Genomic DNA, 22,024 nt, shown 5'->3' with positions numbered 1-22,024 from the left:
GGGACTTTAGCAGTGTTTAGAAATATCTGGTAGGAGGTGCAAAGAAGCCAGAGCCCAGCTCTTCTCAGCACTGCCAAGTGGCAGAAAAGGCAACAGGCTGAAACTGAAACACAAGAAATTTTGTCTGAACAAAAGAAAACACAGTTCTGCTGTGGGGGTGGTTGAACACTGGAGCAAGTTGCTGAGAGAGGTTTTGGAGTTGTCTTCTTCGGGGAAATTTGAAGCCCGACTGGACACAACCCTGGGCAACCTGCTGTAGCTCACCTTGCTTTGAGTAGGGGAGTTGGATCAGACAGGCCATGGAGGTCCCTTCCCACCTCAAATGTTCTGTGATTTTGTGGTTGCCATTGCGGCTTGTGATCAGGCCAATGGGAGAAAAACGCAAGCTCCGTTGTATCAGGTTTTCTTTTGTCAGAAGCCACCCCGTGTTCCTAGGAGACCCTTTCTGGTCTGATTGCCACCAAAGATGTATTAAGCTGCCTAGAGTCCAGCAGTAGCAGCTTGTCCTTCCTCGCTGTTTGTTTGAAGCCTCTCCTCAGAATCAGGTGATGATTTTCAATGACAAGTTAGCAATGTTAATAAAGTTAGTATAAGTCTTGTGAACCTCAGCTGTGGACTGCTGCAAAATCCTGAACCAAAGTTTCCCACTGAAGAAGGAAACAGTAGAAACAGAGAAGCCTCCTTCTCCTGAGACACATACCAGTGGAAACACTCATAGACTTCTCAGTCTAGCACTGAAACAAGCACCTAGCACCCTTGCGACCCTTATGTCAAAGAGAGTAAGTACTAACTTCTGGCTTTAGAGTCGGAGCCAGGAACAGACATATATGCACTGCTTTATTTGGAAAGCCAGTAACACACCACCAATAACCAAAAGTTTATAATAATCTTGAAACTGCAGATGGTTTAACAAAAGGCTGCAAATATTGCTTGAACTTGCAGAATAAAATAATCATCACTTGAAATGATGCCAGGCTGACCCAGGTAACTTGCTGAAAACCATGACAGCCCATGGATCCCAGCCACAGAACTTGTTTCCTTTACAAGATACCATAGATCTCAACACATCTGCTGTAGCACTGCTGTGTTGGGTTTGCGTGGCAGGGTTTTGGTAACGGGGGGGCTACAGGGGTGGCTTCTGTGAGAAGCTGCTAGAAGCTCCCCCTGTGTCTGACAGAGCCAATGCCAGCCGGCTCTAAGACGGGCCCGCCGCTGGCCAAGGCCAAGCCAATCAGCGCCTCTGTGATAACATATTTAAGAAGTAGAAAAACACTTAGAGGGGAGAGCTTTTGCAGCTGGAGAGAGGAGTGAGAAGATGTAAGAAACTCTGCAGACACCAAGGTCAGTGCAGATGGAGGGGGAGGAGGAGCTCCAGGCGCCGGAGCAGAGATCCCCCTGCAGCCCGTGGTGAAGGCCATGGTGAAGCAGGCTGTCCCCCTGCAGCCCATGGAGGAAGGATGAGGGGGTGTAGCGATTCCACCTGCAGCCCGTGGAGGACCCCACGCCGGAGCAGGTGGAGGCACCTGAAGGAGGCTGCGGCCCGTGGGAAGCCCACGCTGGAGCAAGTTCCAGGCCGGACCGGTGGACTCGTGAAGAGGGGAGCCCACGCCAGGGCAGGTTTGCTGGCAGGACTTGTGACCCCGTGGGGGACCCCATGCTGGAGCAGTTTGCTCCTGAAGGTCTGCACCCCGTGGGAGGGACTCCATGCTGGAGCAGGGGAACGATGAGAGGAGTCCTCCCCCTGAGGATGAAGAAGCGGCAGAAACAACATGTGCTGAACTGACCGTAACCCCCACTCCCCGTCCCCCTGTGCCGCTGAGGGGGGGGAAGGTTGAAGCCGGGAGTGAAGTCGAGCCTGGGAAGATGGGAGGGGTGGGGGGAGGTGTTTTAAGAGTTGATTTTATTTTCTCATTCCTCTACTCTGTTTTGCCTAGTAATAAATTAGATGAATTCCCTCTCTAAGTTCGGTCTGTTTTGCTCGTGATGATAATTAGTGAGTGATCTCTCCCTGTCCTTATCTCGACCCACAAGCATTTCGTTATGCCTTTTCTCCCCTGTTTAGTGAATGAGGGGAGTGAGAGAGCGGCTCTGGTGGGCACCTGGCCTTTAGCCAGGGTCAACCCACCACAACTGCCCTTTTACTACACCCGTTCCCACGGCTTTGTTTTCTCTCTCTTGCTTTCCTTGCCTATTCCTTGGAGCCACATTTTACACAGCAGAAACTAAAAGTGGAGACACTAGTATTCTGTGGATTCATTTAGCAAGTACCAATTAACAAGTTCCTGTCGTTCATTCAAAGTTAAGAGCTTTGTTGCCAAGTTGCAAGATATTCATGGCTAGCTTTGATTGACAGTGATACTGCATGTGACCAGTTTCTGATATGATAAATACCTTCACTTGCTGGAAAACAAACTAAAGCATCTACTTCAAAGTGTGTCTGTCCCAAACAATTTAGGAAGAGCTCCTGGAAAGCCTGAACAAGGCATGCTGAAATCTGTGGGATTATTCATCTACTTCAAGTGAGAAAAGTACTAATGTGAGCTACAGCTTCAACATATATCTTATTATTGATGCATAGATTTGTAAGATCCTGACCCTTATTCAATACAAGTTCTAAACAGCTTATAGGAATATCCTATGGACATTCATAGCCCATATCCTCTCCATATTCTTAGAGGCCATCAATCTTCAGAATATGCTTCCAGGGGATTACTAAATAACCTACAGTCAATTTCAGTGTTCTTTGCTTACCTGAATTCCACTCTTCAACCTAAAAATCGTTTAGACTATTTTTTATATTCTGGAGCTTATTCTCACAGTCTTTCAAATCTTTTTTGAAAAACTAGAGCAACACACTGTAGCGCAATCTCCCCTGCATTGTCTTTACTCCCCATTAACTAATGGAATTAAATGTTCCTTATTTTTGGTAGAATTCCTTTTTACTACCTTGTTAGTTATAACTTATTTTGAAGCTTCAGCCCTTCTGACTTTGTACACTCATGCTATTATTTTTCACTTGCTCTGAGCCAGAAAGCTTTATTCTCACTTTTTAGATGATTTCCCCATCCATTTCCAAATCTCAAACAGTTACTGGGACATTCTTCCCTGCTGCTTTTTCTCCACCTTTCAGTTTTTAATACATTTTTTAGTCACGGTCAATGCTTTGCCCAATTTTACCCAAAAGATGAGCACTTCTCCATTCTTTTCTGGTTGCAGTTCCCTTGCATGACTGTAAATTTCTGAATGTTAAAATAAATTTATTTTCTTTCAGGGCTGTAACTTTAACAGCCATAATTTCAGTGAGTTTCACCTTCTGGTGGAAAGAGTTCCCCCATTAGACTAGGTCCTCTAGAGAATACCCTGTCCTGGTCTTTGTGGGCTGAAGGCTGCTCTTTGAATGTCACTATCGTTATTTTGCTTCCCTCTTCCTTCCTGACCTTAGAATAACAGACTCTATCACTTTGTGATTATTTTTATCCACATCACTAAAAAAAAATGCAAACAAAAGAAATAAAAAACACCCCAAAAAACCAAAACAAGCTATTTTATTTCCACATAGAAACCATATTTTTATTGGAAATAATCAACAGAACTGCAAGAAGTTTTAACTCAGTGTTGCGCTATGTATACTTTATTATTACAAAACTGCTCTCTGGTTGAAAGTCCTACAACTGCAGCAGCCTGAAAGCTGCTTAACAGAATGCCACAAATAGCATTTTTGTTTTTCTTATATACCTTGTGCTAGCAGACCTCCCCATGTGTGGCAAACCTATTTGAAAGAGGAAGTGGTAAACAGGCTGTACAAAACTTATCTTTCAGTATCTATGGCAGTTTTTTCTTTTGCTATTGGCACCCTGCATTTTAAAGGGAGTGGCTTTTTCACTTCATTTCAGTTTATCAGTAGGCTTACTTAGAGTTTTGCCATCATCTGCCTCCAATTCGTTTACCTCTTCCTGGAATTCATCCTCCAGCTCATAATCCAAGACCGATTCAGTGTTATCACCCCAGTAATCAGCTTCATATCTGTCCAGTAAGTATTTCTGTGGTGTAATGTCATCATCAGGAGGATCCCTTGTTTTTTTCTTTTTCATTTTCTTTTGAAGCTTAGAAAGCTGCTTCTCCTGCTCTTCTGTCCAGGCAATGCTTTCTATATCTCTTGACACTTTCAGTCTTTTGTAGTCCATTATCTGCTTATTCAGCAGTTCATGATCAATACCAAAAAGATTAGACCGCATTGGTGAATCTGAAGATTGAGTTGCTGAAGAGAACAGTTTACTGTGGAAAGGAAAACAAATGTTGTGGGTTTTTTCCCCCCATGTATGTTTTAAGGGGCAATGCTAATTGTGACAACTTCTGTAACACAGAAATAAACTGGAGTTTTCAGTTTGACTTTATTAATGCACTGTGTTCAGCATTGTGCTCCCTATGTTAAGAAGGAAGAGATACCACCGTACTAGGTGTCCAAGGACAGGCTGCATATAAGCCTGTCAGTGTGTCAACAGATTTAATGGGAGGAAGGCAATACACCAACTACATTCCAGATGAAACTCTTGTTTCTGGGAAAAGGTGTGCATAGGTAAGAGTGAGCACTGGACCTAGGACCTCAAGGAAGTTAGATACCTCCGAGCTCTTCCAACAAGTGAGAAGCAGCAGCCTGTGCCAAAAATGCATCAGACAGACGTATGAATGACAGTATATGGCACCTTAAGCTGGACTTAAGTATTTCCACAAGACACAAACAGAGGAAGATGTTAGGCACCCTGTGGGAAAGTCCATCACGACAACAATTTCCCCCAAGAAGCTATTTCCAATTTGCACCTGATGAAGCATCCTGTGAGACGTTAAGGCACAAAAGGCATTTCCACCAACAGACTGCAGCACACAAGTGCCAGGCTGTTGGCTTTGAGAGCATCCAGTCCACAGAATTATTCCAATAGATTGTTCAACCCTACCCCTCAATAGCCAAAAATCCCTCACAGAAGAACGCTAAATTAACTTACTTTTTCTTAACTTAGGGAGATTTGTCAGTAAACTTGTAACTCAAGTATAAGAAATCAAATTTATACCAGAAAAAAGGTGGCCAAGTAGAGGAGTACTGGCAAATGTAGAGCTTTTATCCTCATGAGAAAATTACCAGCAAGAAACAAGTATTACTTGCATTATTTTTGAATTCAATTATCACAAATACATTGAGTCTTGAATTCTTTGCAATTCTAAAAATATTTCCCTCATAAAAGTAAAGACACTAATACCAGAACAAGTATTGGGTTTGCAAGTAACAAGTCTGACAACTATGTCACTCAGAGTATAGACATCAAACACAGCCAATTTCTAAGATTGTGCTCTGATACCACCTTATGGGTCAGTTGTCTCTGAAAGCATATACACTATGCTGTAACAAGTGACAACTCAGTCATTCTCCATAGCTTAACAGAGACCCACTTATACATAAAAAATACCTTCCATTTCCATATCTGCAAACCTGCAGTCTGCAGCAAGGTACCTGTGCACAAGAATCAATGACAAAATAGCCTCTGAAAATGCATCTGCACTAAAATATGAAAGTAAATTAGAGCACATATAATAACAAATATTTTTCCTTAATTTTAATAAATGGGTATAACTTTGGTAAAGAAAGCTTAAGCCACAAAATAAAATGCTATCCTCTGCATTTAACTTCTGGGATGATTATGTTACTTTTGTCCCAGGCTATTCTGTAACTACTCTGTAACTGTTAATAAAAGGGCCCAACTGATCTCTTTAAAAGCTGAGATATCTTTTCAGTAAGGTCTTCCAAAAAGTCTCTCTCTTCTACTTTCTATTTCCTCATAACACCATTTGCTGAACTCTGAAATAAAACAGTGTACGCATCTAATTAAAATATACTTTGTGTCATGTCACACAATTCCCAATTTAAGCTGGCCAACAGAGATGAAAATGGACACTTGTACAATTCTGGTTCAAAAAACCCACCTAGAATCATTTTGAGATGCTGCTGCTTCTTCTGGAGGTCCAAAATCAGCATTTGACAATAATTCCTCAATCTGTAAACACATGAAGACAACACATATTAAAGGTCCTCTATTGAATTTACTTTGTTCACACCTACACAAGAAACAGACAAGTATCTAACAGCAAATATTTTATTTTCTACATATTTGGAATATTAGCAAAACCATTTCAAAATAGCCTTTTTCTCCATTTACATGGAACTGTTTATACTTCTTGCCTGGGAAGTTTGTGTCAAATAGCATCACTGATCCAGGGATTCCTACAAAGTTTTTTGCCTTATATGCATTCTGAACAGTTGGCTTGAGATTTTGTGACATACGTAATTTTTGGTTTATTTGGTCTTACTTCAGTCTTGCAAATTCTTTTTCATAACATTCTTACACTGAATTTTTTTTCACTTCTTCCCCCTTTCTGCAAGTTTGTATTTCTATTATATGTAAATATGGAGTTCCCAACTCTCCTTTAACATGGCACTTAACCAGTAAATGCTACAAATCCAGTATATTCAGTGCTTATAGACTGCACCTAATTGTGAAAATTCTCTCTCATTTGAATTTTTTATTCCTACTTTTCTTTACATTACTTCTCTTCTAATTCAGCCTGTTATTCTAGGAGTTGAATTGGACGGTCCTTCCCTGTCTTCCAATACTTAAAAATCAGATTCAGCTATGTTATTTCAAGCCCTGTTATTCAAAACTCTGGATTACATAAATCTGATGATCTGCAAAGTGCAAAAAGATGATTCATTTAAGTTCTTCCCAGTGCCATTCACAGACAGAAGCTATACAAGGAGGGTTTTTACTTGTCTTACGTGGTTAACTTTCTTAGTGCACTGAACTTGATAGTATGGTAGTCCAGGGGTTTTCTTCTTCAAAAGTGGTCATTTAACAAAGTTTGAGAAACAGCGATTAATGGAACAGGTTCCAGAATGACAGACCTGAAAGGCAGGATCTGCAGGAGCAGGTATTTGTAGCTCCGTTATGTTAATAACAAAGTAATAGTAATGACAAAGTGCTTCCATAATCACTTGCCACTTGTGTAGAATTTCTTGCGTTGATTAGGGGGAGCATAATAACAAATATAAACAGCTTTCAGAAGTGTTTAGTTAATTTCTATTCTTGTGCTTTTTGTTGATACTAATGCAGGTGAAAAACATTTGCACTGTGGATCAGTACATTGGCATGAAACTCGGAATTTTTCTGACCACAGAAAGTTCACGCAGTTCACTGCATTTCTAGAGAGTCTGAAGTTCTTGTTATCCTTTCCAGCTCTGCTAATACACGCCGCATTAGCCCATAAGTCACTAGCAGTAATTGGTTGTAATAATAATACATCTAAGAATAAGGCACTTTAGGGCACAGAAATGTGAACATGCTCTTTTCAACTCATGTTCTTTCCATTCACATCAACAGCTTGAGGAGACATTTTGTGTGAAATTCCATTCACTGGAGTCATCTTTCTCTTCTGGAAATCTCACTGTTTAAGAGATCTTACTTCACAGTCCTAATGACAGCCAATTTCTAGAAAAAAAACATTAATCCAGCAATATTTCAACTAGTTAAAATTATCAACACCTTGACAGAAAATGTGAAATAGTAAAGAAAATTTTAAAAGTGAGGTAGTACGAGTGAGCTTACATCCTCTATGCAAAGATCTGCACTTCCCTAGAAACATTTTAAAAATTCACAGATGGAAAAAGGTTGGGGTAAAAAAAAAAAAAATTAAAAATCACTGATTAGATTAAATGGAATTTTAAAAACACATAACATTTTAAATGTGGAAGACAGTTCCTCAGACTCATTTCTATAATCATGTATACCAGGCAACAGACAACTGCCTACCCTATATTATTCCTTAAAATTGTAATTTCATTTTTTAGGATTTATTAGCCTAATGATCTGGCCTACAAACTTCTCTGAAAACTTAACTTCAGAAATTTTAACAGTAGTATCAAAAAAAGTTCATGACGCAATAGCTACAAGGATTCTTTCACACTGTACATAAGCATCAGTCTTACTCAAGATTCTTTGCTAAAATGCTTTGGAACATGAAGAGGAAAGTGTATAGACAAAGACTGATTTTTAATATAGATTGGCAGAGCAATTGAATGATCAGCTCTCTCCATATTCTTAAGCATTATGGTAGGCTAAGTCACCATGTTTGCATATCGTTATATTTGTACAGTGAGTCAAAGACTACAATTACCTCTTTTACAGCTGCAGCTTCTTTGTCTTTTACGAATACTATTGGGGGTACATTTCCTAGAATCTGCTGACTCGTCAGAAGATATCTGGCAAAAATACAGTATTCACCAGTATGAGTAACAGTACAGCACCTCTAGGACAGACAAAATATGTTAAATTAATTCCAGCAGTACTGCAAATTTAAGGTTTGCAAAACTTGCAGTCTGATGGGTATCCATTCAGGTTAGGGCTAAGCAATACATCACTGCAGAATCTCAATTCTGAATGTATAACAAACAAAAACTACTAGCTGCAGATCCCACTGAGTATTGACGATATTAGATTTGTCTCCTATATGCACATGCTGGTGCAGGTCTTTCCCCACTTCAGCGGTGAGGAGTGGGGGATAGAGCCCTCACAGCAGGGCAAGACTAATTGTACGTGCTAGCTGCAGGAAGGACTGGCAGGCTCCCCCTCGTCTTCTTCCCAGCCAGGAACATTCCTCCTCAAAGAGCAGAAGCTGTTCGGAGTAGAGAAGAGCACTGTGCTGGAGCAGGAATTACACAGGAATTGCCTAGGGACACAGGGGGAAAGGAAATGGTTCTACAAGAATCCTTCAATGCCACCTTCCCCATGGGATGCAGTCCTGATCCTTCAACAGACTGGCTGGATAGCAAAGGGTAAGCCAAGGAAAGAGGGAGAGACAAGAATCTCTGATATCCTGAAAATTCACTGGACCCTCTGCCACAAATAGGTAAAAGCATCACAATACACGGTAGCATCCCAACATTTATTTTTTGGTATCAGTTTTGTGAAGAATTTCTGTAAAATCTGCCATCCCTTCTGGAGGTCCAAATTGTCCCTAGCAATCAGAATCGCCCAGTGAATCTGTAAGGAGATGCTTGTTGTAATTGCCAGTCCTCTTATGCAGCATCATATTCTGGCCTACTGTCATGCACACCATATCCAGCCCACCATCACTAGTACAATGAAGTGAAACTTCATCCAGACTCCTCTTTCCTTCTGCTCAGCCCAGTTCAATTCTAGGAAAGCACAGAAGCCAAATACGCCAGCTGTGGTCCAGCAGGAGAATACACAACTGGTCTGACACAGCCATCCTTCCCTGAGAGGATCATCACAGGAGATGCTCCAACTCCAAATATCTATAAACCTAAAGCATCCTAACAGGTCACATATAGATTGATAGAAATACTTAAGAAATGGTACTAGTACATGGCTATGAATTTATGAAGTGGTCTGTTTATCTCATAGCAGTTACCGTATACGTGGAGCACTCTTCCGCAGTACACTTTCAATGTAACTTTCTTTCTCCACAGTAGCAGCAGGATTCCAGTACACACGACATGCTGAAAAGTTGGATGCCAGGGACACCTGCAAAAAGACAGGTTTCTTTAAAATTATGATATATATATACACACACTTCATACGCAACAAAGTCTCTAATTCATGAATAAGCCTATAGTGACCCAAACTCAATATGTAAATTCTTAGGAGAAACTCTTCTTTCCATCTCTGCTCTTAAGAACCATAATTACATTGTGCTTTTATAAAGGTAGAGTTTAGCACCATGTAAGATTTACATTCAGTACTTGAAAGGACTTTTATTTAGGCAAGTCACTACCCAATCTCCCCTTCAACTGAAATTAAACAGAGAAGTCTGTCAACACCTGTATGTTACCAACAGCGCTACATTTAGTCAATGCGATGGTGCTACTATCACAAATAGTCCAGAATGACAATTTATGGCATGCTGTTTTGGAATACAGTTGAAAGTGTAAGCTTCGGCTAAAGAAGGACCTGTGACACTGCTTGGTTTGTTGTCACGCAGAGTTTGGTTTTGATACTGAGAGAAAAGAGAACACCCTCCATGCCACTGTAATGTAAGAGTCTCTCCAGCTCTAAAGCCTGCTGGGAATCTCCAGCGCCTGAACTCTAGCTCACTAATGGATAATATACATAGCTGTCATGCATGCAACTGAAAACACATGGTATGCAGGGACAGAAGCACACACGAGACAGACTGACAATTTTCCTGAAGAATAAACTTCTGAAACAAAAGCTGGATTCTGAAAGATTTCTATAACTGCCATTCATCACATCTAGCAGTATCTTACAGAACAGGTTCTCACTATGAGAGTACACTCAGCAAACTTCTAATAACCTATCTGGCTCAACCAAAGGAAGTATAAACTACTCATTGGAAGGCACAGTTCAGAGGTCATCTAATCCAGAAACCAACTCTTCAAACAAACAGGTGTCTGCATACATCAGCAGGAAAAAACAACTCCATCAGAGTATTCACAAGAGAGAAAACTGCATCATAGTCTGCTGTTGACAGTACTACTCTTTCCTAGGGCAGAATGGACTCTCCCCAAAAAACAAAGTAGATACTGATTTTTTTCCACCACCAAATAACTCCTCCCTTGGGAAACCCACCACTCATTTAAAAAACCCACTGTGATCATTAACCAGCTGTTTCTACTGCAGGATCAACCCTCCCAATCTCCCACACTGAGTCCAGTGTAAGCACACAAACAACCCTATCTAATGCAAGCCATTTCTTCATCATCACATGAGTAATACTATCAAGCCAATAAAAGTTTGATGTATCAGACCTGAAGCATGATTCTTACCTGTATTACTATTATGTAATTTTAACTTTTGATACCAAAAACCCCAAATTCTGATGGATTGCAGAAAGCCTACTAGAAGATTTCTTTTGATAACGGAAGTAACGATATTGGACCAGAATCAGCTCAAGAGTAAATCAGGACTGAGTCTCAGCCCCATCCAAGTGCAGCATGAACACTAAGCACTACATAGTTGTAATAAAATCTGTACTATATTTGGAAGAAGGCTGTTTCTTTCCCTCTCATATTGTAAATTGTTTCATTTACAGCAATGACCCCTGAAAGTGCTGTGGCTTGCCTACACCAGCCAGTATTTTTGTGCAGACATGCCATCTGAGTTAGACAATCCTCAAAGCCCTGGAGAGAAATACTATATGAAAGATACTGCACGCATAGAGCCAAAAGATTCATCTTGCCCGTGTAATTTTAATCACTTGCCTGAAGACAGAATGAATTCAGCTGGCAAAAACATCCATTTCAATCATAAATGACAAATCCCTTGAGATAGATGCAGCTATGAGGTGCTATTTTTTTTCCATGCCTCTACTAACAAAGCTAAGTCCATCAAGATTTTAAAGCAAACATTGGTATCATTTAATCTTAACAAAACAGCAAATATAGAAGAAAAAACTACAGACACAAACAAGAACGTGGAGACTGACTTAGTTCCTGAATCAGAGCTTTAACATCGCTTTCAAACCCATGAACTATGACAAGACTAGCTACAATTAGGTATGAATTCCAATTCTTTCTGGAACCTTGCTTGCCAATGCCATTTGCTTAGGCTTGCCTTTTTTTTGTTTTTTTTTTGAACTAAGTTCATGCCCCACTTAGGTCTTCGGCCTGTGTAATGATGCTGGTGAGGGACACAAGGAGGTATCAACTCTCACACAGTTGCACAAAGAAAAGACTCTTGGAAAGACACATTTATGTTGGTAAAATCAGGTTCCTCCTTCTGAAAGGGCAAGGCAAATAGTACATGTCTGAGTAACAGGAAAAAAAAAAGTCACGCCAGGAGAATCACCATTTAGCTGGCCTAAGTGGCATTTGCGTTACAGCAGCAAAGGTCTACTAAGCCAGACACAATAGTGGCAAAGTTCTCCTAGTGTGCAAGGTGAATTCAGAGCCTCATCTTGCTGTGCTCTACCACATCAGAAGCAATGCAGTAAAACACGCCTCCTGCACACATCACAACTCCCAGGGGAGCTCCTTTGGCAGACCATGCTGACCTCAAGGCATAGTCAGAGCGGCTCAACACATGCTGTAGCTTTGGCACTTGCCTTGCAGATTTCCAGCTTGAGATCATAAAGTTCTTGATTAACTTCACAGGTAGTCATCATCTCTGCCACAGCTTTATGAATAAGACTATTCAAGATTCTGCAGCGTATGTTATCTTCTTTCCTAGTTTTTGTCCGGTCATCTTTCATTAGAGAGGCCAACTTGGTTGGTTTACACATCTTTAAAAACAAACCACATTCATCAGTAGTTACAAACTTGTATTAGGCAATTATATACAGTTTTGTGCACTCTATTAAGTATGCTCTTAGAATGCCATTACTGCAGCTGCAATGGCTTTATACAGGTATACCTGATACTTTACGTATCAGGTGTCTCAATAAAGAATATTTCTGTTCACAAAAACTTTGATCTTCATGTATTATATGTTTCTTTATTATTTTTAGCAAGTTATACAGGTCAATAAATCCATTTTCTAAAATACAGCATGTATTAACTGAAAAGCATTGCTTGTTTGAAAAACAAACATAAAAATTTGTTTTCCATAAATATAAAACTAAGCCAGTATATAGAAGTTTTAATCTGGATCAGTTTTCTGCTATGGGGTCAAAAGCACGCAAGAGAGTGTTGGTGGTAACATGGATGAAAAATCAGCACAGAAGTGGAAATAGCTGTGGTGAGCTGAAGGGTTTCTCTCGACACTAATCCTGGCATGTCAAAGCGAAACTGGAGCCCTGGATTTCATTCACAAAATTCTGCTATTTCTCCACCAGAAAATGTTTTCCCCAAAGTTAGACGCACTGGCAGAAGCACAAGCTTGTTCTTCCCAGCACAGATAAACACAGCACCTTAAAAGCTTGCACTTACCATTTTAGATCCCAGGGTAGGGCTGTCATACCAAAACTTCTTTCTTTTGGAAAAAGGGAAAAGGAAATCAGCTTTATCCTTCAGCAGCTCTGAGAAACAATGGGTTCCCTGTGTAATTAAAAAGCCACCCGCCTGACGGCACCCGACACACCACCTAGTTTTTCATGCCCGCAGGTAGGTTTTCCCCATAGCGGTTGCAAGCCGGGGTGCGCTGCGGGGAGCAACTCTTCCCACCCACGGCTGAAGCTGCACGGGGACGGGACGGGGGGAAGAACAACTCGACAATTTCTTTAGACATCGGTGTAACTTGGCACAATACTGAAGCACCGTTACCAGAGCACCCTGGGCACCGGAGGTGCTGCTCTGGGTAGCTCTACCCCATGGTACCGGGCACACAACCCCTCTCACACCACTTCGCCCAGTGCCCACAAACCACCCCGCCAGGGCCCAGCCCGGCGGTGCGAGCGCAGGCGGGGTACGGTACCGCCTGCGTGGAGCACCTCTCCAGGCCGCAGGCAGCCCCGGCGAGGCGGCCCGCCGCAGCAGAGCCTGCCCACACCGGCAGGCCCAGGGCAGGCCCCGGCCCCGGCCCCCTCACCCCGCAGGGAGGCCCAGCCCGGCGGGAGGGCCCGCTGCCCGCCAGCCCCCCGGCCTGGCCGGCGCCCCCGCACCTACTTGTTTTTGCGGAGCATTTTCTTCAGCAGGTCCCTGGAGCCGCCCAGGGCGGCGGAGCCGCGCAGCGCCCGGCACCACCGCGGCACCGTCGCCGCCCGGGCGCCCCACATGCTGCCGCAGCGGCCCGGCACGGACCAGGACAGCACGGCACGGCCTGGCATGGAAGCGCGGGGCTCCCCGCGGCGGCGGCTCCGGCAGTCCCGGCTCCCCCTCGCGGCGCGGCGGCCCGAGCCTGAAGCGCCGCGGCGGTAACGGCGGGCTGGTGGGCGGCTGTGGGCGGCCCGGGAGGGAAGCTGAGCTGCCCTCGGGCACAGGCGAGCCTCAGGGCCCGAGCTGGGGGAGAGCTCATACACACGCATAGCCAAGCCCCGTGCAGACATAGCTGTGCACAGGCGCTGTTATTTGGGTGAGTTATCTTGGAAGTGAAAATAAACCTGGTTGCTGTGTTTCCATTAAAGGGCTACCCCGGCAAAGGCCTTGCAAACTATTCCCCATAGATAAGCACTGCTGCTGGAGCATCTAATACTGACTGCGGTTTGCTGTGCCATGTTGTTCGTCGGTGGCACTAGAATACAATTTAAACATCCTTCCATTTGGTGTTATGTTGATGGGCAATTTTAATAGGATGTGAGCAAAATAAATTACACCAATGCCAAGACTCTGGACTCTTGAGTTTTTCATTGAAGTCATAACAAAATACTGCAGTTTCCACGCAGAATTGCTTTTGGTTATTTAAATAAATTAAACCCATGCATTATACATTTTATCTGTAAAACACACACAGGATGATTACATGAAAAGTGATCAAATTACTGTTTCCTCACACCAGGATAAACACTAATGGCATTAACATTAAATGCAGGCCACTTTACAGTAATACTTCATTAGGGATAGGAAGACCTGTAAGACCTGCTTGTATGCTTTCCATCATGTTTTCCATCATAAGGCGGCGTGTCTTCTTGGTGGCACTTCCAATGTGAGGAGTTATTACAACATTCTTCAGCTTTAACAAAGGGTGATGCCTGGGAAAGGAAAAGAAATACTGAGCTAGTCACTCACAGAGCATTCATCTGTTATTTTGTCACCTGAAGGGAGCCAGGGAAATATTTAAAATAATAATTAAAAATGAAAACTAATTGCATGGCCCAAGCATACTCAGAGGAGTTGAAACTGCTGCCTAGCTTGCAGGTTTTTTATGCAACAAATCCTCCAAATGAGTCAGTATGAATTTTGTTTGGCAGGGATGGAAGGACTGGGGACATGTTTCAGTGGGACTAGTGCACATACATCATGTATTGCTACTAACGAAATTATGTAACTTCTTACATGCTCACAAACTTGTACTTAGTTTCAACCGCAGATACACACTCATTTATATTTAACTTAAATACATGTCCTACCTCGGCAAAGGTTCAGGATATGTCACATCCAGAGCAGCTGCCTTAATAACTTTGGTTTGAAGGGCTTCCACCAAAGCATCCTGATCCACAACCAGACCTGGGTTACAGTAAGAAGGATACTTTTATTTTCATATTCTGTACTGTTCTCTCACCATCTTTTGGGGCATGGTGGTCAAGCCAACAGCAGGGCTAGCAATGTACACAAAGCAGAAGCAGCAACAGAGAGCGTGGTGATGTGGGAGGAGGAAGCTTGGGTATGTGCATCAGAGTTGGGCAGTCAGGAGTTTTAAAAGGCAGTACGTAGCACCATAAAACAAAGTACAAAGTCAGACTTCAAAGTGGGCTGTGCCACCCTGATGTATGTTAGCAACAACGCTGCACTAAACAAATAAAAAGCTTAAGTAGGAGATTACACAAATGTGCACAGGCTTCTAACATTCCAAGCTCGCTAACATTTTAGAGACCTACTTGCTCGTAATTGCGTAAATGCTTAAATGTTTTGCTGAGAGATGACCATGAACATCTAAATAATCTACTAATCACAGAATTTACTGAAAATTTCAGAGTGACAGATTCAATATTAGGGTTGGGTTTTCCCAGGACTTTTTATGCCAGCAAACCATAATGCAGTTTTGTTTATTCTGCACCCTACCTCTGCTGATATTAATGAGAGTAGCTGTGGGTTTCATCAGCTCCAGCTCCCTCTTCCCAATCAGTTTGTGTGTCTGTGGAGTCAGGTTCACAGACAGCAACACAAAATCTGATTGCTGGAGCAAATCTTCTATCTTCTTACAGTAAATAGCTCCAACGGCACTTTCTTCTTCCTTGTTTCTGAGGGGGAAAAGCCCAAATTAAACTCCAGTAGTAAGCAACAAGAAAAAGTTCAAATCACCATTAGTGAAAAGGTTTCTTAACTCTTTTCTTTGCTCTGTAGTGCAAAGCAGTTAGCCAGTTATCTGACTGAAACTCAGCAAAGAAAAATGTTAAGCTGTTTCCCACAATACCAAGTGCTCTATACACAAATGTGCAGTACTATACGCATGGGGATGAGAAGTGAGAAATGAGTACAATGCAAATGCACCGATTAAATAATAAAATAAATGCATTTGTGTCACAGCTTCTGTTGTAATGGGGATTCTTTTCCAACCCAAAAGCAAGACAGATGTTTGACATGAATTCCTTTCCCTGTGAAAACTAACTTGTCTGAAAATTACTGAGGAAACCCACAAGACAGGGCAAGGGTTAAATCTTCAGAAATTTGTGTTAGCAGCAATCTGCTTGCTCTGTACGTCAGTGCTGGTTCACTGAAACCTGCCAGTCCATCCAATCTGTATCAAGACAAGGTTGGGACATGTACTGCCTGGCTCCCATCAGATTCCCATAAGAGAAAAGGATGGGATGGGCCTGATGGGAGTCACGACATATGTGAAGGGCACATACACCTCATCGAGATGACAGCAAATGGGCTGGCAAGTCCGGCTCTTCATTGTCAGCTGTCTCTGAAAGGGCAAGATGACTCTGCCTGCATCCCTGCCTAACCTAAGTCACAGAAGTTATGTCCTCCCAGATTATTTCTCCTTCCCTCAGTCTATTGCAATGTCACCGACATGACAGGAAGGCCCAGAGAGCCCTGACTCATGGGCACACCAGTAAGATCTCTCCCATTCCTTCCTGACTTTGTTTCTGTATAAATTGGGAAATTAATGACTTGCGTATATGCACTTTGTCACTTAAAATAAAGAGCCCATAACAAGGCAACAACTTGTCATTGCCCTGAGGGCACCACCAGCCCTGGCTGTCCCTGTCCGGCCCCCCAGGGCTTCCCCACATCCCAGGACCCCATGGCAGCTCCCCTCCGGGCCATCAGCCCCTGCCCCAGCAATGCTGTAGTAGGGCCGGCCTCCAGCTCCTCTCAGCCCCCGTCTGGCCTCCACCCTGCCTCATTGCCATGAGCTCGCCTGATGATCTGGACTTCTGGGTGAACCTGGCCATGATCTGTGGCCCTCGCTGCTTCCTGGCACAATATTTAATAACAGTGCAAAGAACACATCATCCTATCCTAACACGGAGAGAACAGGAGATCAGTTTGACAGTGAAAGGTACAAATAATGTTTAAAAGCAGTGACAAAATAGACCTTCCATGGAGTTGCAACCAGCTTTACCTCTGATTCCTGTTGTGGTACAAAATCTTCATTTCAAAGGCTTTGGCTCTCTTGGCCACCTTGTAGCCAATAGTGCCCATTCCCACAATCCCCAGGGTCGCCCCAGAAACCTCAGCACCCAGCCAGTCAGCGGGGAAATACTCGGTGTCAGGGGAGACAGCAATCTGATAGCCTTGGAGGAGGGAAAAGAAGGAAATACATCATGTAAAGGATGTCCTGGCATCTGGTTACTTTTTTTCCCATAAGACAAGGCAGAAGCAGAGGACCAGTAACATAATGTTTTTGTGTTTCTGGACAAGAAGTGAATAATCCTGCACTGTCAACATGACACATGACATTTATTTCTTGCTCAGGATAGAAACATATCCAGCCAGTCTTTGGCAGACAAGGAAGGTAAGGCCAAAGCAGCAACTTCCCTTCGATGTACATCACACACCTGCCCATCATCTCTCTCTACCTGCAGTACAGACATTGCACCACTGAAACGCACCTCAGCAATGCAGCTTCTTACTCATGGTGGTTCATCAGCAGGGCTTATGAAACTGGCAGTGCCATGGATGTCACCTACATTGTAAATACTGAATGGTGCAACTGATCAATCGGTTGTAGTATTATCAAGACTTTCAGTAAAGCTGAAATAGGATTCCCAGCTATCTTGCAGATACACCAAAGTTGGCAGGGAAAAGAAACACAGAGCATGGTGGACAGATTTCTGGACAGCTTGTTCATAATGACTCAGATACATGTTAGCTTGGCAAAGACAGGTTTCAAGCCTCCTTGAAAATATCTCCTTTTAATCCCTTTTTATTAGAACTTGAAAAACAAGACTGCTGTGAACAAGTAGAACGAACAAGTGGCTATGGGCTGAGGGAGAAGAGGCCTGAATTTAGGGCTGCCTGAAGAAGGAACACATCTACCTTGCTGATACGCCTGTTTGGAAACTGTATGCACTGTGTGCAAATTATTGTCAATATGACAGGTTTGTCTTAACTTTTTCCTCATCCCTGTGTTTTCCTGTATTTCTACTTCTAAGCTTACCTTTGCATCAGCACACACTTTCTAATTGCATGTTTTGAAGAGTCACCTTTTCTATAAAAAGACTATTACCTTCCAGTTATTACCTTCCACAATTCTCCTGGAAGATGCTAGCATCAAAGCCATTCCCAAGTCTGCAGTGTCAGTGGAAACAACAAATGGAGTGTTGGACACTTTCACACTGTAGCTGGAGAGGAGGTTCAGGTCCAAGTGGTCTATTCCCACTCCAGAGCTTGCAACTATCTTCAAGTTAGGCAGGCTCTGGAGCAGCTCTTCATTAATAACTGGTTTGTGATACCACATATAAATAGCTCTGATCTTTTTGCTGAGAGATTTCTGGTTTTCAAGATATTCTTCCATGGTGATGAGATGAAAATGTTTCTCCAGAAATTCAACATGGTCTTCATATACTCCGTGCTTCCCTCCTATACAGTCAATTAGCACATAAGGCAGTTCCTGGCCCTCCATGCCCTATAAAAGCAATGAAAAAACAAAAGGACATGTCCTTAAGTGACTGACCCATTATACTTTTTTTAAATTAGGAATTGATTGGCTCCATTACATGCTGTTTTCCCACTTGATGAGAGTTGGCTAAAGATACTCACTCCCACATGCAGAACTTTACTTGTGTGCTTCCTGTGTTATTCAGAAGGCTGTTCAATTTTTATATAAACTTGTTAATAAGAAAACTTTGTTTCTGGCATACCTGCTATGCACTTAAACAAAAGAGCTACCAGATGTTACTCCTGTTCAGTATTCAATATTTAAAGGCCAAAGTCTTCATAATTTAAGAATGTGGCCATGTGAGTAGAAGGGTATCCTTTAGCCCCCAAGTTCTACCTTTGATTGCCACCTATGCAGTCATATTAAGTAATTAGAATTAATGAGACCATCTCAGCAAAAATCTTGTTTTTTACAGAGCTATTATTTGTCAACTATGAACTTCGGAGTTATCAATTTACTTCCTGAACATAAGTTTACCCTTTTTTTCCTTGGTCTTCTTCAGTGTCCCGACAACTCTTCACTCTGCCGACTCTGGGAAGAATCAAGCCTGTTACCTCAAGTTAAAGACGAGACCCGCACGCTGCCTCTTAACCACCTAGAAAACACAGCCGTAGCGCCAGGGGAACAGAAAAGGCCGGTGTGGGCCCGACACCAGCTGGCAGAACTTTTTTCCTAGCCGAGCCCAGACAGGATCCCCAGCTCCGGGGCTGCTAGAACAGGGCGCCCCAGCTCTCGCACCGCCTGCTTCGCAGGGCCGGCGCCCCCCCTCTCCCCCGCCAAACCTCCAGCCGCCGGAGCGCGGTGTAACGGCTAGCTTTCCAGGCTCAGGGCGGGTTGAGCCCTTTCTGAAGGCGTTTGCAGTTGTCCCGGCGAGCCTGCGAGTGGGGCTGCAGATAGGAAGGAGCTGCACCGGCGGCCGGAGGGCTCGGTCCGGCCCTGAAGGACGGCAGGGAACGGGCGAGATTCCCTCCCTGTCCCGCTCCCAGCCAAGGCAGGCCGTGGGACGGGGCGCGGAGACCCTCAGGGGAGACCCCCGTGCCCCGCACGCCCGGTCCTACCTACGGTACCGCCCACCTCCCGTTGAGCCGCGGCCACGCGCGGCCGGGGCTGCGGCGAGGGCCGAGGCGCGGAGGACCCCCGGCGGGACGGCGGACAGCCGCGCCCGGTGTCCGCCGCCCGGCAGAGGCGCTCCCAGTGCCCCGGGCCGGGGGGTCCCGCGGCGCCGGCCCCAGCACTCACCCGCGCCGGCCCCGCTCGCCGTCGCCGCGCCCCAGCCGCGCCGCCGGGCCGTGGGAGGGCGAGGGCGGAGAGGGGCCGCCCCCCGCTGGCACCGAGCCGGGCGCCCAAGCAGGGGCTGCCCGGCCGCCTGCGCGCCCGCCGCGGGGCCGGCCAGCAGCCTGCTGCCGCCCGCAAAGACGCTTCCGCGGGCCGGCGGTTGGGGTGAATGGCGAGGAGGTGCCAGGGCGGCGGGAGGTGTACCCCAAACCCCTCGGGGGAGCCGAGAGAGATCAACAGGTGTTCACAAATAATTGTATGCTCTTAAAAATGTACCGTGTTTCTGCGCTGTTAGCAATTTCAGAATAATCGGGGGTTTGCATTAGCGGCAAGCACGTTGTTTTTTCCATACTGCTTTTGAATACCGGCTATGGTCTGGTCTCTCTGTTGATCATTACACTATGTGCACGAGTTAACGTGGCACAAAGAGTTGTCTCTGACCAGCAGACACCAGGACAGATCTGCACACATGAAGGTCTTCTCCAACCTAAATGATTCTAAGAATACTCTCAAAACCTCTCTTCAAGAGCTAAGCAGCTGGGCAGGCTCAGGTGCTCAGTCACTGCAGCTGTTACTCTGGCTACAGGCAGTCCGGTGCCTACCCCAGATGACAAACGCGTGAAATTTTTCCTGACGAGGTTACTTGGACTGTAAATCCCCGGTGATGGAGGCTGCCAAGTACAGCTTCAGTACTCTGTCCGCTAAACCTGTGCTGGAGCCATCCCCCTTGCTGTGCCAGTGGGCAGCAGACACTTGAGTGGGTGCTGAGAACAGCTCAGCAGCCGGCGAACACAGCTCCTGCGGGCACCGGGAATCTCTCTCCTTCCACGCTCCGAAATAACCAGCAATTGCCCGCTGCTGCGTCTCTCCTGACTACGGTAGTGCTTTGCAAAAGCATGGATTACAAAATTGTGCCTTCTTGAATTCTACCAAACACATTTTGATATGCCGAACATCAAGGCAGTCAAGTTTAACACCAAATCCTCTATAAAATGGCTAATGAAAAGATAAAGTGTAATAAAATGTTGCAATAATTACACAAAACCATAAATTGTTCTTGTTGTCCTGGTGATGATCTTTGAGTATCATTTGCTTACGTGGATTTCAAGTTCAGACAGTTAAACTTTAAAGCAAAAATTCATTAATTAGCAAGATGGAGTTTCAGTATATTAACTGGATTCTTAGCTAAGTCTACTTTAATTTTCTTCTTTAAAAAAAGGCAACAAACCCTAAAATGCTTACACATTTCCTGTTTCACATAACTGCTTCCAAGTTTGCTGATAAGACATAATGGGTGATCTTTTAACTTACTCCTCATGTTACTATACCTGTGGTCAAAGGGCCATTGTAAAGCCCCTTTCAAAGACACATTCTTACCATTAATCGAGGAAGGAGGTCTACCACATTTTAGCAGTGAAGGTAAAAAACCCCAAAACTTTGGAAGGACAACATGGTAGTTTTTCCCTTTGTATAGCAAATCAACAAATTTGAATGAACAAAATGAAGGCGCAGTTAGTCAGAGGAGCAAAAAAAAAAATAGTCAAAGGAATGTTAGTCTCTTTTAAGCAAAAATCCAGGACATACATATAAAATGTCAAGAAAATTTGTGTTACGTAGTTAGACGTGGAGAGAATCAGATGGCTTCAAAGGTTGTTTTTTTGTGTAACTTGAACATCTAATTTTCAAGTTGTGGTTCAGGAGCTGTTATATCTCTACAGGAGATGTATATGTGTAGCAACATACGTGACAGACGAGGTCAGGAAGCCATGTATATTTTGAGTGATTGAAGAGCTGTTCGAATTATTAGGACACAGAATGTCACAGAGTAGAGTGTGAGCAGCAGCCAAACAACAGTTACCACAAGCAAAGTCTGATGAAGGTAAAACAAGATGAGAGTGTTGCACCAGCTCACTATCATGTTCTAAGTTGATTTAATTTGCAGAGTACCTTATAGACCTCCATGTAGTGTGTTAAGCTGAATTAAAGTCTTGCAGTGTGCCGTTAGTTTTCTACTGTAGAAAGGG

The 22,024-nt window shown here is 43.8% G+C and overlaps 2 protein-coding genes across 9 annotated transcripts; both read right to left on the bottom strand.

Annotated features, from left to right (window-relative positions):
• Positions 1 to 3,543: 3,543 nt before the first annotated feature.
• RBFA (ribosome binding factor A) lies at positions 3,544 to 13,998 on the bottom strand. Its single transcript, XM_054818568.1, has 7 exons — positions 13,625 to 13,998; positions 12,950 to 12,992; positions 12,127 to 12,303; positions 9,475 to 9,587; positions 8,218 to 8,302; positions 5,974 to 6,044; positions 3,544 to 4,275 (listed from the first exon to the last, which is right to left on the bottom strand). The coding sequence occupies exons 1-7, from the start codon at positions 13,981 to 13,983 to the stop codon at positions 3,885 to 3,887; spliced, it is 1,239 nt and encodes a 412-aa protein (XP_054674543.1). The 5' UTR covers positions 13,984 to 13,998; the 3' UTR covers positions 3,544 to 3,884.
• Positions 13,999 to 14,285: 287 nt separating this feature from the next.
• LOC129203652 (probable 2-ketogluconate reductase) lies at positions 14,286 to 20,024 on the bottom strand. Of its 8 annotated transcripts, none has more exons than XM_054818462.1 (8): positions 19,784 to 19,956; positions 19,508 to 19,612; positions 19,203 to 19,320; positions 18,308 to 18,692; positions 17,187 to 17,358; positions 15,677 to 15,855; positions 15,025 to 15,121; positions 14,286 to 14,646 (listed from the first exon to the last, which is right to left on the bottom strand). In XM_054818462.1, exons 4-8 carry the CDS (start codon positions 18,687 to 18,689, stop codon positions 14,493 to 14,495), a joined length of 984 nt encoding a protein of 327 aa, XP_054674437.1. In that variant the 5' UTR covers positions 18,690 to 18,692; positions 19,203 to 19,320; positions 19,508 to 19,612; positions 19,784 to 19,956; the 3' UTR covers positions 14,286 to 14,492. The 8 variants fall into 8 exon arrangements, with proteins under 8 accessions (XP_054674437.1, XP_054674438.1, XP_054674439.1 ...); XM_054818463.1 differs by having other exon boundaries at positions 19,203 to 19,256; XM_054818464.1 differs by lacking the exons at positions 19,508 to 19,612; positions 19,784 to 19,956 and adding an exon at positions 19,965 to 20,024 and having other exon boundaries at positions 19,203 to 19,256.
• Between the last annotated feature and the right edge of the window lie 2,000 nt (positions 20,025 to 22,024).

Source organism: Grus americana, chromosome 2 (assembly GCF_028858705.1).
Source record: "Grus americana isolate bGruAme1 chromosome 2, bGruAme1.mat, whole genome shotgun sequence".
Lineage (NCBI taxonomy): Eukaryota > Metazoa > Chordata > Aves > Gruiformes > Gruidae > Grus > Grus americana.
Note: the sequence above shows the minus strand (reverse complement) of the source record. Positions and strands in the feature narration are given on the sequence as shown.